General features: G+C 52.9%; 1 protein-coding gene across 1 annotated transcript in view; it reads left to right on the plus strand.

Annotated features, from left to right (window-relative positions):
* Positions 1 to 11,766, plus strand: part of Poc1a (POC1 centriolar protein A) — a 68,506-nt gene extending 56,740 nt beyond the window's left edge. The window contains exon 11 of the mRNA XM_021172097.1: positions 11,556 to 11,766. Coding sequence (XP_021027756.1) covers positions 11,556 to 11,654 — 99 coding nt within the window. The 3' untranslated portion in view covers positions 11,655 to 11,766. The remainder of the gene's footprint in view (positions 1 to 11,555) is intronic.
* Positions 11,767 to 16,864: the final 5,098 nt, after the last annotated feature.

Genomic DNA, 16,864 nt, shown 5'->3' on the forward strand with positions numbered 1-16,864 from the left:
GATACTCTAACTGCCCCTACCCTGCCGAGTCCCTGCTTAATGGGCCCCTGGCATAAAGCGTCTGCTTCCACACTAGTGGGAAAGGTGAGATCGCTAGCCCACACCTCTGCTTTGGCCACGCTGCTAGGCTGCCTGTGGGGCTTTCAATGTCCTTCCTTGTCAGTCAAGCCAGCTGTCCATTGTAGGAACAGACTGGATTCTTAAGTAGTTACACATTTTCCCTATGGGTCCTCTCATGGGGTCCCAAACCCAATTTGTAGGGAAGGTACAGAGCAAGAGTTCCCTCGCATGCCTTCTGGCAGTCCCTGCTTACGAGAGGGTGCTTGTTTGTTTCCCCCAAGACCACCCTCTGCACATCAGCGTTTGCTAACAGGCACATCTAACCACACACAGGCAGTCCAGAGTGAGTTTCTTATCCTCTCATACGGGCATTCCTGGGCTATCCTTTCAGCACAGTCAAGTTCAGAAGGGCCTGAGCCCCTGCCACTTGTGCTCCTTTATCTTTCTGTTGAGAGGTTACTTCTTGGGAGACAAGGGACAAGACATTGTATAATCTGTGGTGGGGACAGGCTTGATGCCTGCCTTTAACTAGTTGTAGACACTCCAGGGAAGAATAAGAACATCTGTCTAGTCCCTGGCTCCTCCTCCCCAGCCCTGTTTCTGCCTTTGGCATTCAGTCCACAGGCTCCTGTGGCTTTACAATAGGGAAGGGTGGGGGAGGCCATTCCCGCCTTTTGCCCTACCAAGTCAAGGCAGTCTGCAGCCTCCCCTCCTGGCACGCACCTCATTAGCTGCACTTCAAGCCTAGCTTGCATTTGGTATTGCATGGAAGGCTGGATGGCAGCTCCCATAGGGACCTGGCAGACATCTCTTGCTTTCCATCTTCCATCCCGTCTGCGGTTGTGGTGAAAAGAAACACCCCTCCCCCAAAGAAGCTGCAGAGTGAAATGGGCTGGGCAGTGGCTGTGGTTACCTCTGGAGCCTGGGAATGTCACGGTTGGTCATAGGAGATTTCTTCTGCGGCTTCAAGCTAGAGTAGTAGGGCAGGCTGGAAGGGGGACACATGAGATGCGTGCATGGACCCCTCATTCTGGCTGGTGCGGGATGTGCTTAGAAATGGGTAAAGGGACTCCAGTATCTGTTCTTGTTCATCTGGAGCCCTTTAAAGGAAGAGTCAAACACAGAATACAAGCAAGGGGCCTGTGTAAGCTTTGTGTCAGACAGCTGCAGACAGGCTGATGCTGCGATGAACCGAGCCACAGCTGACCCTGTGCACTGGCTGCCAGGCGCTCTCTCTGCTGAAGTTCCATCACACCAAACCAGGGGAAGCAGAAAAGCTGCACCAGGCCTGCTATTCCCCTCCACTCACTCTGACTCAAACCTGTAGGTGAGCACAAACCCTTTTCCTACTCTGGGGCTGCACCCAGAAGGGAAAGTGGAAGGTTGAGCTTAGCCTAGCACAGCATGGAGAGCGGGTCCATGCTTCGTCCTGACCTTGGCCTGGCTGGCGCCTCTAGAAAAGTCAGGGCAGCTGGGTGTGGTCGCGAACACCTTTAATCCCAGCACTTGGGAGGCAGAGGCAGGTGGATTTCTGAGTTCAAGGCCAGCCTGGTCTACAAAGTAAGTTCCAGGACAGCCAGGGCTATACAGAGAAACCCTGCCTTGGAACCCCCCCCCAAAAAAAAAAAAAGAAAAAAGAAAAGTCAGGGCAGCAAAGTGGGTTTTCCCTGGTGTGTCCATGTGACAGGGGAAGCGTATGAAACCCACCCTGATGACACATGCCCTTCACTGTCCCTGCAGCTGTCCTGTTGGGCAGGAGTTGCAGCTAGCCTGCCCGGCTTGCAGTGATGGTTTGCAAGCCTCCCAGCTGCAGAGCAGTCTCCCAGGCTTGGGGATGTAAAAGGTGGCCAAGGTTCCTGCGCCTACTTAGCTCAGTGTAGAGTCAGTGTAGCAGAACCTCTGGATAAACGTGCCTGCATCCTGTGCCTTAGGTTCTGTCAGATACCTGGCTTCCCAGGTGGCTTTCCCATGGCTGGCAAGGAGAGGCACCTAAACACAGGTCCACGTTGGCAGGGCTGTGTTTTGGTCTCCTCTGGTGTGAGCAGTACTCCACAGGTCCCAGGAGCATCTGACTTTACAAACGCTGGAGGTGGGCCCTTTTATAGCTTCTCCATCTAAGGAGAGGCTCTGCTTGTTTGAGAGGTGGAAAGAGAGATTGCTATGAAGCCAGGAGAAGGAAAATTAGTCAAAATTCCTTATCCCAGTGGCTAATCCAAGGATAGAAAATAGCATTCCGTGTACTTCCCTAAGAAAGCTAATCCTCAGTAGAGATGGGGACTGGGGCGGACGAACACAGCAGAGAAATCCTATACCCCTGAGATAATGTGAAACAGAGCCGGGACCCAGGAAAGCTTGTATTGCTTGCAGCAGACTGGGGGCTGGGGGCAGCGGGGGAGGTTAGAGATTGTGAGGGATTTCTGTAGATTCTTCTTTTATGGGCCAGCTATGTGTGATCCTGGGTACTTCAGCATTACAGATGTCCTCAGAAGAGAGGACCTCCATTCCTTCCCTCCAGAGTTCCGGCCTTAAAGCTGTAAATCATCAAATGAGGGCTGATGGGAAGAGGAGGAACCCGCAGATCCTTTGACTCCAGCTCTGACTTTGTCTTGCCCCATTTCCTGTTCTCCTAAAGTCAGGGGGAGGGGGCTCTCCCACGGCCAGGCAGTTGGAGGGCCATGCTCGGGGTGGGGTCGCTGGTGTCGATCACCCCTCTCCCTCCCCTGCCACACTTAAGCTTGCCATAGCCAGGGATTAAAATGAACTAAGTGCTCTCCAACAGCCAGGCAGACCCACCGCCAACCTTGGGCTGCCCTTTGCGCTCAGGGAACTTTGTTCTCTCTATTCTCCCAATACTCAGGACACAGCATTTGTCCATCACGTACTTTCTAAGTGCCACCCGTGTCCTGGAAGAGGAAGACTTGGAACTTGTCTGTGAACAAGATTTATGCACTAGATGTCTAACTGACAGGCTGCTTGAGGGCCAGTGTGGGCACCCTCAGAGTTAAAAGCCCCTGTGCAACAAATCATTTGATGTGGGCTGTGACCAAGAGCCTGGGTGTCACGAAGGACTGAACTCAAACTAGCAGCCTGTCCCCCTCTAGTTCCTAGTCATCTTCACATGTGACTGGCCATGGTCCACCATCAGCAAGACAGGGCTTCCTCTGTGTACACATGTGTGCACACATTAAGGATCTGTCCCTGTGCTTGCTAGAGGCAGGGTAGAGCTGGGACAGACTACCTACTCGGCATTTGTACTTTGATTTAATAGCTCATAAGACCTCACACCAGAGAGAGACTCCCCATTCGTTGCTTCTGTTTTAGATGTTGAGAATCTGAGTAGAGTCAAAACCATTCAATAGGGAGATTAATTCCACATTTTCTGTCTTTAAAATGAACAAAGGAGGGCTGGTGAGATGGCTCAGTGGGTAAGAGCACCCGACTGCTCTTCCGAAGGTCCAGAGTTCAAATCCCAGCAACCACATGGTGGCTCACAGCCATCCGTAACGAGATCTGGGGCCCTCTTCTGGAGTGTCTGAAGACAGCTACAGTGTACTTACATATAATAAATAAANAAANCTTAAAAAAAAAAAAAAAAATGAACAAAGGAGTTAGATGTGTGTAGCACAGTCCAGGTTCCTAGAGCCAATAGCCATCCCTAGAACATTCTCCCAGACCTACCACTTTTACTCACAGTGGTGTGCCAGAGTAATGGAACCTTTTTTTTTTTTTTAATGACACTCCTTAGCCTCTAATAAGAGTCCTGTATTTGGGGGGATACTGGGGAACCCAAGACCCTCCAGAGAGACCTCCTGGGGGGAACCCAAATCAGCCACAGTCCTGGAAATGATTAAGAACAGTTTTCCATCGTAGGGGAGCTATAAGAAGCCATAGACCTCCTTGCACCCCACTGGCTCAGACCCTCCTAGGACTGATCACAGGAAACTCCTTTGGAACGTCAGTGTGTCCCAAAATTCCAAAGCCCAGCCAGGGCAAGAGCTAGGGGCATCATGTTGCCTACAGTGCACCCTATTCCCACCCCTACAGTATGTGTTGAATAAACATGAGTTATTAAGTGAGCATTGCAGTAGCTTTGAGAGCTGTATTTTACATACAAAAGAACTGAAGCCCTGAATGTGGTAACGTAGCCGAGGCCAGTCAGCCAGCTGGTCAGGTTCAGATGTGAGCATGGGCCATCAAAGTCAAGATCCTGCTCTTTTGTCCTACAGGCCAAAGCTTCTCACTGAGACTAGCTGTGACATTTCCCAGGGGTTCACACCCCTGCTACAGCCACAAACACAAAGGAGAGGAAGGCAGGCCCCAAGCATGAGCTGGGGCGAGGAGGGGATCCTGGGACAGAAGTTGTCCCTGGGCTTCAGGAAGCAGTAGTGGCCACAAGTGCCATTTGAGTGTCACACACAAGGAGTCTGATGTCTTGAGTAGAAAGGGTATCACATCCTAGAGGCGGTGGGAAGGATGGGATTCAAGGGTCACCCAGGACAGGGGTCACTAGGAAGCTGCGATGTGGGTGTTGAGGGGACAGACAGGCAGGGAAGGTGTGGGTCCGTAAGGCTGGTGTGTGCTAGCACAGAAGGAACCCCTTCTCTGCAGAGCCCTGCTGGGGCTACCATGGTTGCTATGAGACAGCTGAGTGCTACCTTCTGCCCAATGCTGCTGTCTTTTCCTAGCCAGAGTAGATCTCTGTCTTGCTCCAGACTAGGGAAGATGTCTCAGGCCGAGGCTTCCCTGCTAGACTTCAGTTCCTCCTCCTCTTGCCCAGGCAGGCGTGTGACGTGGCTCCTGGCTTAGCCACCTTGCCCACTTCCATGTTACCTACTTTCCAGCTCATGGAGCAGGCCCAGGAGGTGCCCTCCTATCTGGAATCTATTCCCTCTCCCAAGAGGGCCCAGGATTCTCCTTGGAGTAAGACCTGACCACAGGGAAGTGCTTTGGCCAGGGCGGGTCATAGCTGCTGGGAAGAAGGTCCCCAGAGCTGAGTGGGGAGTCGGGTAACCGAGGGAAGCTGCGGTGAGTCCGGCGCATGTGCAGACCCTCCCGAGAGTCTAGCCATGTATCTGAGAAGTATAGCTAGAGTGGCCGGCACACCACGTGCCTAACAGCTCACTTCTTAATTCCTCCTGAGATATATGTCACTTACCATCAGTGATAGCAGAACGGTTTTGCCAAAACTCAGCCCTCCCAGACTTCTACTGGTGACAGCAATGTCTAGACAGCCTCAGGAGCCAGAGTCCCTTGTCCTGCATGTAGTAGGTCTTCTGCACAGGTGGTGGCAATGGCTGAGGGAACAGTAGCTGCTCGAAGGTCTGTGACTCTGAGCATGTGTCATTGGTCTGTGTTCTGAAGAGCCTTCCATCCCTCTGCTTGTGGGACCCGGGGGCTAGGGTCAGGTCTTCACCCAGAGTTCCTTCAGCCACCAGCAGACACCATATCATCTTTCCCGATGGCATCTGCTCAGACCTGTGACTTAGTGACACAGTGAAGGCTTCCTCCTTCCCTCCTCTTTTTGGCTAGGTCCTCTACTCTAACTTCCTTCTTTCTTTTTTTCTTTTCTTTTTTTTAAATTGTTTTGTTTTTCTTTTTGAGACAGGGTTTCTCTGTGTAGACCTCTATAGACCAGGCTGACCTCGAACTCAGAGATCCGCTTGCCTCTGCCTCCCTAGTGCTGGGATTAAAGGCCTGCACCACCACCATCAGGACCTCAGCCCATATTCCTCTCGTGTACCTTTTCCTACCCGAGCACACTGGCCTCCCGACTGTTTGCCAGGTGTCCCTCAGCCTTTCCACTCATCCTGTGCATCAGTCTGCCACCTGGTGACATGTGTCAATCTTCTCCCAGAGGTGGCCTCCCCAGCCCTGAGAGCTGCAGCCTGAGGCCCAGAGCCCATTCTGTCAGGATCGCCATTCCAGTCAGTAAGACATTCGCCCAGGTCCGCTCTCTTGCCGTCTTCCCAAATACACAGTGAAATGTGGGATAAAAGAAGAAATAAACAAGAAGAAAGAGTTGTAGAGCCGGGCAGTGGTGGTGCACGCCTTTAATCCCAGCACTCGGGAGGCAGAGGCAGGCGGAATTCTGAGTTCGAGGCCAGCCTGGTGGTCTACAGAGTGAGTTCCAGGACAGCCAGGGCTACACAGAGAAATCCTGTCTCAAAAAACAAAACAAAACAAAAAGGTTGTAGAAAGATGCAGTATAAGCCCACCTTGAGAAAACCAGGCCAGAGAAGGAAAGGGGCTGGTGAGACTGTAGGGGAGGCCAGTGGTGAGGAGACGGGAGATGAGCAGGAGGTGACCATGAGGAAGTAGAAGGGATGATGACAGGCCCACATAACCCAGGGAGAGAGCACGAGGGTGTCAGGGGCCATTCCCTGAGGTGAGGACCTCACAGGTACAACACAAGTTGTACCTGACCTTTTCATTATTTCACCTTCCCTTAAGGAAGAAATCTAATCTCCGAGGTCCTGGACTTTCTCACCCCTCCTTAAAATGCCCAGAGAACCCTTCTCTGGGAGTTTGCAGGGACCACCAGTGCAGTGTGGCCACCTGTGAGGCCCTGTGAACTCACCCTATCTTCCTAGTCACACCAGTCAGGGAAGCCAAGAGTTTCCCCTCGGTCACCTCAAGCCAGCAGATGCTCAAGCCCAGGCTCGGTGCCATGCAGGGCATCTGGTCAGGCCACTGTGGATTCTTGGTCCTGTCAAGGACAAGGCAGGAGGAGCTAGATTCAGTTGTTTGGGGGTCCCTGAGTTTTCTTGGGATCCTAGTGGGCCTTCAGCAGACACCTCGGAACTCATGCTGGTACAGAAAGACATCTTCAAAACGGCCCTGGGGCCGGGAGCCCAGGGCCAGACTTGCCAGGCCTGCATTTTGGTGCAACTTCTTTGAGAATCACCATGGTACTTAGGTGACTAAAAATAAAGGCTGTCACTTTAGAGTCCATTCGTTTTTGACTGTGTAGAAGGTCCTTCAGAATATTACATAAAATGTCTTACTCGCCTTGAACTGTGAGTGAAAGAAGCCGTATTTGCCTGGGGAATGTTGTCCTAACCGGGGGCAGATCGCTGTCTCCCCTCCCCTCAAAGGAAAATCAGGATGGAAATAGAATACCATTGTTGAGCCTATCCTAGGAGGATTTTCCTCCAGAAGCCCAAGATGAGTCACACTGGCAGCCCCACCCCCTGGCCCCAGCTCCTAAATCCTCACTTGCTGGGCTGAGCCAAGGGCTGGCCCAGCCACTTGTCACTACGCCCTTGGGTTTTGTCCCCAGCACCTCACTCCCTTCCTGCTATCCATTCACCTCGGCTGGGCAGCCCCTCCCTGGCTGTCTTCCACACGCAGGGCTCACAGCACCCTAGATTGTCCCCTGTCCTCCATCAGGGGCTTCTCCTCCCCCTCTGCCCCCTCCAGCTCTCCCCGCAGTGAGGATTGACTCAGAAGCGCTTATTCTGCTGCTCACTGAGCCTCCTCTAGACCAAGACAAGGCTGATGTGTCCCTTGGTCCCCTCCAAGGGACCTCACACTCCCTGTCTCTCCTGGGCTCTCTTCTCTAACCTGAGTCTTGGCTCACTCTCCAGAGAGTTCTCTAATTTTGTCTATTTTCCTCCAGGGCTTCCCTGTCTCCAGTCTGAACCACCCCCACCCCTCACACCCTCCCATCTTGCCTTCCCACAGCCCTGCAGCCCCTCCCGACAGCAGCCACATCCTCCACGCTCTTCCTGCAGTTCTCAGGTCTGTGTGGCCTGAGGCCCTCTCTCCGAATCACTGTGTGAGCTCCTGTGGTTCCTTCTTCCTTCCTTCCTTCTTTCTCTTTCTTGTATAAGTATGATGCACACACATACATACACACACATACATGCCTACACATACATGCCTGCACACGTACCACAGCATGCATGTAAAGGTCAGAAGACAGCTCTGGGGATTCAGGTCTTTCCTTCACCCGTGGATTCTAAGGATCACACTCAGAATGGCAGTCTTGTGGCTTACCTGAGGAGCCATCTCACCAACCCAACATTTTTTTCCTTGCTTTTATGGCTTCTGTGAAAATTCCAAACTTCGGTGTTTAGGCAAATTAAAGACCATTTGCCTGAGGTTTGGGGAGATGAAGCTGGCAATGGAGAAAGTGCGTCTCGGTGTTACCAGGTGTGTAACAAGGCGGGCCGGCCGGAGTCAGGAGCTCTGGAGGCCTCCGCCTTCTCTTTGGGCTGTGCATGCTTAGACATTGGGCTGGAAGTTGTGGTAGATGTTCTGCCCCGCGGGCACCTGCAACTTGGTCTGACACACTTCCATCCGAGGGCCTGGAAGGCCAGGTCTTACCCGCCTTTGTACTAAAGAACATCAAGGCAGGTAGGCTATGGAGTGTGCTGTACCAATATTGCAGGTGTACTTAAAAAAAAAAAGATTGATTTATGTATGTGAGTACATGGTAGCTGTCTTCAGACACGCCAGAGAAGGGCATCGGATCCCATTACAGATGGTTGTGAGCCACCACACAGGTTGCTGGGAATTGAACTCATGCCCTCTGAAAGAGCAGTCAGTGCTTTTAACCTCTGAGTCATCTCTCCAGCCCCCATGGGTTTACTTTTATTAAGGTCCCATTCACATCCTGAGGGACAGGGATGACCTTGTGTCCCAGCTCAGACAGATCAGACCCTCAGTGACAGGAGACTCCCATGGGGTTGAAATGAGGTGAGCAGCTAGCCACCTGTGTGACCAGGCTCCCCTGCAAGGCACTGGGCAGTCAGAGTCCTCTGGACACTGATGCAATACATACTTACCAAGCCCTGAGTCACTGACACTGGTGTAGACATGTGCTCCTGCAGGTAAAAGTCCCACTATGAAAAGGCCCACATGAAGTAGCTAAGGGAAGTCCCAGATGTCCACCATGATCCTCCAGATGTTTTGTCCCTCCTCCTCTGGGTCCTGGCAAAGTGGCAGCAGCCTCTCCCGGCCATTCCAGTGCTGTGACCTGTGCAGACCCTGGCCAGGGGCTTGCTTAGTTATATCACCAGGCTAAGTGTGTGTGTGATCCTGCTACTCAGATACCCTGGTGGGCCTTCCACTGCTGGGAAAATCCTCTCCTTTGTGGAAGAAAACAACATCATGCACTGGGGATATAGCGGAGTTGGTAGTCATGTATCTAGCATGCACAAAGCCCTAAATTTGATGCCCAGCACCTAACTGGGCATTAATCAGGCATGATGGCGGCTCGTGTATGCCTGTGATCCTAGCACTAGAGGCAGGAAAAATTCAAGGCCACCCTCAGCTTCATAGAGTTCAAGGCCAGCCTAGGCTACAGTAGACCTTGTTCCAAAACAAAGGAAAAAGAAGAAGAAAAAAATCTAGAATTTTTCTGGAAAGATACACAATTCGAATTAAAGTGGGTTACAGTCTCACACAGATACCGCAGTGGAAGTGAAGACGTGGTTCCCAGGGCCCAGTTCTGTCATGGGAACCCTTGTTCTTAGTGAAAATGAATGCACATGTTTTATTGGAATGGGATCCATTGAGGGGGAAACTATCAAACAAAGAATGCCAGAGAGCACTGGTACCTAGAAAGCCCCTCCTGCCCAAGCCCAGCAACGTATCTGGAACTGTATAGTTAGTTATTCCTGGTGGTGACTGCCACCAGGGGCAGAACAGACAGAGAAAGTGTGGCCCAGATGCAAAGATGTCTCGACTCTTCAAGCTGGCCTGGCAGGGAGGGAAGCCTGAGAATGGTAGTGGGGTGGGGGGTGCAAGTACGAGGGGCGCACTATGAAGCATCCCTTGCCAGACATGGTGTTCTTGTCTCTCATCCCAGCACTGCAAGGGTTGAGGCAGGAGGATTGCCACAAGTTTGAGGTCTGACGTACATACAACGAGGCTTCAAAGCAAGGAGTCCCCTTCAGAACTGTATGCAAACGTGTCCCCAGTGGGCCTGCCACCCTCCATTATTCCATTTAATCTAATATGGACACATTTAAGGACCACATCCCTGCCAGGCTAAAGTATGGGCCTCCCTCCTATGGAACCAAGTAGAGGTCCCAGTACTGCCATTGGCCCAGCAAGTCTTGTTTTTTAGATCCACAGTTTCTGCGTTTGGAAATTGGGTTCCTATTAAAAGTTTAAAAGGGGAAGAAAAAAGAAAAAGCAGGCAGAAAAGGAAATGCCATCAGTCCTGCTCCCCCACTGTGGCCTTGAGTCCCGACTGTCTGTCGGAAAGGGTCTGGAAGGAGACCGATTCTGGCAGTGTGAGAGTTTGACAGCAGCCAATGGAAACTCGCAGGAATGCTGCTTGGGCTAGCCGGGGGCTGTTTCCACTGCTGCTTTTACGAGATGCAGACCCGTTCCTCCATTCCTCCATCCTTGGCTGGCCAACTTGAAGATATGAGGAGTTCTTTGAGCGTAGCTCTGCCTCGGGGGTCCAGTTCCTGTTCTACAGGCAGTGATTTTTCAGGTTCTGTCCTATGATCTAGAGTACAGAGTCCTCCCATCCCTGGCCAGCTCATGCAGAAGGGGCCAGCCATCAGATGGAGCACCCTCTATGACAGCTGACGTCCACACAGGATGCTGTGAGAATTTATAGCTGCTGCATTGAAGGGGAAACTCTTTCTCCAAATGTCTGTTTTATTAAGTGTATGAAAGCCTCCTTTCTGCTGGATCAAGCTCAAGCCCTCGTGGAGCCTCGGGGAATGAGATGATCTCTGTTGAGAAACGTTCCCTGGCCTTTCCAGTGACGGTGGGAGCCAAGCTTGCTGCGCTCCGTGCAGGGACCGTGTCTTCACAAATGCAGTAGGCACTCAGCAACCCTCAGTGATGGAAATGAAATGACCGGTCAGCTCAGCCTGGTAGGGTAGGTGAGACTGGAGGGACAGGCAGAGGGACAGCCCTTGGCCAAGTGTACAGCTGCCCAAAGCCAGGGGAGGTAAACAGATTTCCACAGCTTTTGTGGGAGCCCTGTCTGCAAGACTGGTCTTGGTCCATGAAGTACACATAGCCTTAGGTACACTGGGTGTGTGGAAGTGGTTCCAGAAGGCATTATCACTTGCCAGTGATCACCCTAGTCCTCACCCCCAGGTGGCACTGTCTCACTCTTTCCTCATAGACCCACATAACTAGAGCCCCCACCCTCTGGGCTCGGGCTGGTGGGGTGACTGAGGACTGACTTCCCAGCTTTGTCTCCTGCCAGCCTTGGAAGAAGTGCCCTTAGCATGGAGGGAGGTCTCTGTCCTGGGCAGGAGTACCAGACTAGGGCTCAGGATTCCCTAGACCATGGCTGTCTTGGGGGGAACGACTGGAGGCTATGAGATCTGTCATCTGTCTTCTCTCTTGCTGCCCACAAACTCCAGAGACGGGTGCAGAGGGCATGAAAGGCCAAGCATAGCCCACTGGCAGGTAGTGAGGCACCTGGTATTTGGGTACCAGGCTGAAGTGGCTTATACTGACTCCTAGGGCAGCGAGGCAGGCTTTCCATCCTGAGCCTGATACCTTTTCTTTTGCAGACAGTGTCCATTCTGGAACAGCGACTGACACTGACAGAAGACAGGCTGAAGCAGTGCCTGGAGAACCAGCAGCTAATCATGCAGAGAACGCCACCGTGATGAGGGGAGCAAGGATCAGGAGCTCAGTGATTGGGGGGATAGCAGGCCAGGGATTTGTATGGGGACTTGAGTAAATAAATAAAGGGATCCCACCTGAGAGAGCCACATCTTACCCAGTCTGGGATTGGGTGCCCTCCTCCCCACCCCTGCAAGTGCTGTCTGTACCTGGAGCTTCTCCATCTGACAATGGGAAGCTCCCAGTGGGCAAAGCCACACAGAAAGGAGACTGAAGACCCAGAAGGCAGGGCCACATGCAGTTTAACAAACTCAGAATCCTAAGATGGTGGTCTCTCCTCTCTCTCTCTCTCTCTCTCTCTCTCTCTCTCCCTCTTCTCTCTCTCTTTCTCTCTCTCTCTCTCCCTCCCTCCCTCCCTCTCCCCCCCCCCACTTGCTAGGTCTTCATTTACCTCACCTTCAGCCTCCTGACTGGTTTCTAAGTTGACTGCTCTTTCCTTAGATGAGCCAAGAATTTCTTTCCATTTGACCCTCCCCCTGCCCAAAGCCCCCCAGGGGACCCACCCAGGTCAGGTTTGTTCAGGACAAGCTGGATGGGATAGGTGGAGCCTTTGCAATGCCCTTAATTCCTGTCACCACATATATTCACCAAGACCCATGGCTTCTTCCTTTCTATATGCATGAGAGTAAAGGAATCTGAAAATGCAGACCGCTTTGCCTGATCTTGTGCAGGAATGGCTTGTTCTGGGTAAGACCCACTCAGCCCTCCCATCCCAAGGTCCCTAAAGGGAGAGTCACAGCAGAGGCAGGAAGTGGGGTGCTCAGAGACCAAGGATACCCTTATTTGCAAGGATAGCCAAAGGCCCTGTGTACTACCCACAGCCTCTTAACTGGCTTCCATAGGATGTAGAAACCCCGGGCATTCTGTTTCCATTCATTCATGAGGGCTTCCAGGGGCCTCCTCCTCCACATCTGGACTGGGAAAACCACAGTGAGCGCGTTCCATGTCTGAGTTGCTTGTGCCTTCAGCCTTGAGCATCTTGGAGCTTAGCCAATCAGGGAGGTCCTTACCCGCCTAGCTTACTGCCCTGCACCAAGGTGGGTCTCAGTGCTGGAACTTCTCAGAAGCTGTCAGTACCGGTGGGTAATACAGCCAGCCCTTGCAGCTTCCAGGAGAAGCAGAGCCTGAAAGTCTTAAGACTTCAGGCTGGCAAGAGGGTCAATCTGTGTTGATTTCTGATAAGCCGTAGTATGGGAGGTTGCCTCCTCCAGCTTCCATTAGGTATGGAAAGCTGAATTCCAGGGTCAGACCTTGGTCCTGCCCACCCCAAGCTGTACCCCTTAATACTGTGGTCTAACCAATCTGAGGCTCTGCTTGATAGAGTTTTGAAGTAATGACCCTGTTCCTCCAGGTGCTGTCTCCCCCCACACACACACACACCCCTCCCTGCCCAGTGCAGACTACTGGCTCAAGGGAACCTGTTGCTCCGTCCAGTCCCACTAGATGGCAGAGCCTTTTGTCAGGGACAGCAGGTGGGGAAGAGCCAGGGGCTCCCAGGATGCCCTGAGAAGCTGCGGTGTAAGAAGCCCAGTGGCCTCTGGTAGGGAGGCCGCCTCGGGAGACAAGCACCCCATCGCATGAGCCTTAGCTGGCAGCCAGCCCAAAGGGCACTGCTTGTGTGGCCAGCCTTGTCATCCCCTCCCATGCTGCCTCCGCCACCCAGCATGGGCTCTTTTGGTGGAGGCAGGCAGAGTGTAGCTAGGCTCACATGGGAGCATACGCCTTTAATTCCAGCACCCAGTAGGCAGAGGCAGGCGGATCTCTGAGTTTGGGCCTATTCTCACAGTGAGACCTGGTCGGTCTCAAAACACAAGTGGGAGTGGGAACAGAGCATCAGCATCCACCCATCCTTCTCTGCTTCCTGGCTCGGGGTCGGTAGTAACCGGCTGCTGCAAGCCCGGGCTGCCACGGCGTCCCTACTGTGACAACTGTGAACCAAATAAACCTTCCCTTGCTGAAGCTGCTTTTCCACGTCTTCTGTCAACGCTATGGAGAAGGTAAGAGGCTGCCCTCAGGAGGAGCCTCTGCAGCTCACACACCTCCCTCAGCAGAGCTGCCAGGAAGGGACCTCAGGGGTCCCAGCCTCCTCACATCGCTCTTGGAATGAGCAGAGATCTTAACTTCCATGCCCAGGGCAGATTTACAAAGGGCTGAAGCTCATTTAGGACCAAGATCTCCCAAAAGGATTTTTCCCCCTACCAACCATGAGACCCAACTCAGAACCTGCCTGGTTGGGGCAGGGTTCTAGAGTTCTCTTACGCAGACTAGCTACTCTGCCATGTCCTACCCTTGTGAAGAAACCTTAGGCTGCCTGAAAGGGCCAATACAGGGCCCTGGGTGGACTTCCAGTACCCTGCAAGGTTGAAGGTCATGTAACGGGGCCTTGCTTGCAGTATTTATCTCCCCAAATGATACTATCAACCCTACCTAATAGCCATGCTGACCCTCCCCCCTCCCTTCTGCTGCCAGGCACAAAAGCATCCCCTCTGGAAGTTTAGCCAGAGGCTCTGTACTGGCTGGTTTTGTGTATCAACTTGACACATCTGGAGTTATCACAGAGAAAGGAGCCTCCCTTGAGGAAACGCCTCCATGAGATCCAGCTGTAAGGCATTTTCTCAATTAGTGATCAAGGGTGGGAAGGCCCATGGTGGGTGGGACCATCTCTGGGCTGGTGGTCTTGGGTTCTATAAGAAAGCAAGCTGAGCAAGCCAGGGGAAGCAAGCCAGGAAGTAACATCCCTCCATGGCCTCTGCATCAGCTCCTGCTTCCTGACCTGCTTGAGTTCCAGTCCTGACTTCCTTTGGTGATGAACAGCAGTGTGGAAATGTAAGCTGAATAAACCCTTTCTTTCCTCCCCAGCTTGCTTCTTGGTCATGTTTGTGCAGGAATAGAGACCCTGACTAATGCTCCAAATCTTGGATTGAATGACTGAGCTCCCAGAAAAGCAAACTGTAGTTCGCACCCCCAGTGTGCTCTGTCCTTATCCCTTTGTCCCCCTAAGATGAAGCTAAGTTGCCACGGCCAGCTTCTCCAGGTTCCAGGGCTTGGACCCGCACTTCTTGTCAGAGAAGCAATGGTGGCAGGCCAGGTGGGCTTTGATAAGCACGGTGCCTGGAAGAAGTTGTCAAGCCTGACCGCAGCCCGTGATTTCCTAGTTTGCTTCCGCTACTGACCCAGAGCAACTTGGGGAAGAAAAGGCTGACTTGACTGACACAGCCGGATCTCAGTCCATCCCTACGGGAAGTCAGGGCAGGAACCCAAGCAGGAGCCTGGAAGCAGAAACTGAAGAGGAGGCAGGCCATGGAGAAACACTGACCCCATTCTCCATGGCTCAATCAGCATTTCTATAGAAACTAAGACCACTAGCTGAGGGGTGGCACCAGAGTGGGGCTGGGCCTTCCCACATCAATCATTAATCAATAAAATGCACCCCCAGACTTGCCTACAGGTAGGCCAATATGAAGGAACCATCGTCTCAGTTGAGGTTCCCCCCCCATTCCCAAATGACCCTAAGTTGACCCAGACTAACCAGCACACATGGCAAGCCCATCTGCCCTCATCTTTGAGTACTGCCCCCAGGGGCTCCTATCAGGTAGGTTTCAAGGTCCCCAAAGGCCTGTGGCCATTTCACAGTCTCCACAGGAACTCTCTCTGTCTCTTTCCTGCCTTCTGTCCTGGAATCTCTGGATTTCTTCCTGGTAGTGGGCATCTGGGGCAGGGGCAGCGCAGCAGCTCAGTTAAGATGTTGTTCCTCATCCATGTCACAGGCCCTAGCTCTGTGGTCTTGAAAAGTCCTCTCCTATTTCTTGACCTCCGTAAAACACGCCGAATTGAGTGTGGACAACATATGCCTGTCTTTCCCTGACAGCCAGGTCTCTTTCCTGGCACTTGGCTCTTCGTGTCAGTGGGGACAGGGGACTTGGTTCCAGGGTCTCTCTGGCTCAAATTCTAGATGGCCCTCATTTCCTAGTCCAAGAGCTCCTGCCACCGGGAGCCATCTCCAGGGGCAAGAAGGAAGTTGGGAGTGTGAAGAGGTAAAAATTCCAAAGCTGCCACCTCCTCTGTCACAGGGAGGCCAGCACAGGCTTCGGGGTGGATGTTTGTGATTACCCAGAATCCCGGAAACCCAGCCCGCTGAGCAAGCAAGTACATGGTGAGTCACCCTCACCCTCATCCCAGCTCCCTGTCATTAACCTCATCTTCCTAACGATTTGCTCAAGACAGTCCCGGGAAGGCTCAAGCCTACACTGGTGTGTGACCGTGTGAGGGGGACCCGAAGCACAGGGCCAGTTTCTCACAAAGCAGCCCCACTCTACCTGCCCCACCCCACCCTGGGCTGCTGAAGAGGGACGCCGTGTTTGCTAAGGGAGCACTGTCAGGCCGGTGGCAGTCTCATTGACCTCAGAGCATAATCCCACTTCGGACTTAGTTCCTTTGCCTGGTAGACTAGCCCACCCCAGCTACAGCCCAGTGAGCAGAGGAGTGTCACACCTCCCTGTGACAGAGGAGGTGGCCTCAGCTCCACCACACTAAGGAAGTGTCCCTCTAAAAGCTTCGCCTTGTCTTTTGGCCCAGGATGGGGGTGCTCATGACTGTGCCATGAACCATCCCTGAGTTCTTGCTGCCTAGCTGCTAGAAAGCATGGGGAGCCAGCCCCTTCTGCATGTGGAAGCACTCTCCAGAGATCCTGTTTATAGAGCAAGGGGAGGAGTTCCCACTTAGGTGAGGCCACCAACCTGGTGGCCTGGAGTCAGTTGTGGAAGAACCCCCAGCCCTTACCCCTCCCACTCCTATGCCTGGAGAAGTCCGTTCACTGGGAGGAAGGGAAGAAGCCTGCTTTCCTACTGTTTCCTGTTCTCAGCCCTCCGCTTCTCTCTCTCGGGCACAGCGTGTGTTCCTGGAAGGGGGGCTTTAGTCTGTTCAGTGGGTGCTCTGTGGCAGAGGTTGGGCCTTCAGGTCAATGTCACAATGGCAACACACACACCAGTGCCTCATCCATCTCCACCTTCCAGACGGGCATCGGCACTTGGTGAGTGAGACTTTCCTAAGCGCCCAGGCCTGTGTGTTCCCTTGATCTCCAGGGCTACCCCCTAGGGGATGGTAACCACGCTCAGGGCTGAGATGGGATCATGCGCCCAAGGCTTGCACATGGTGACCTCTCGCCAGCCCTGCCCAGGATCCAGCGTCTTGTCCC

Source organism: Mus caroli, chromosome 9, assembly GCF_900094665.2.
Source record: "Mus caroli chromosome 9, CAROLI_EIJ_v1.1, whole genome shotgun sequence".
Lineage (NCBI taxonomy): Eukaryota > Metazoa > Chordata > Mammalia > Rodentia > Muridae > Mus > Mus caroli.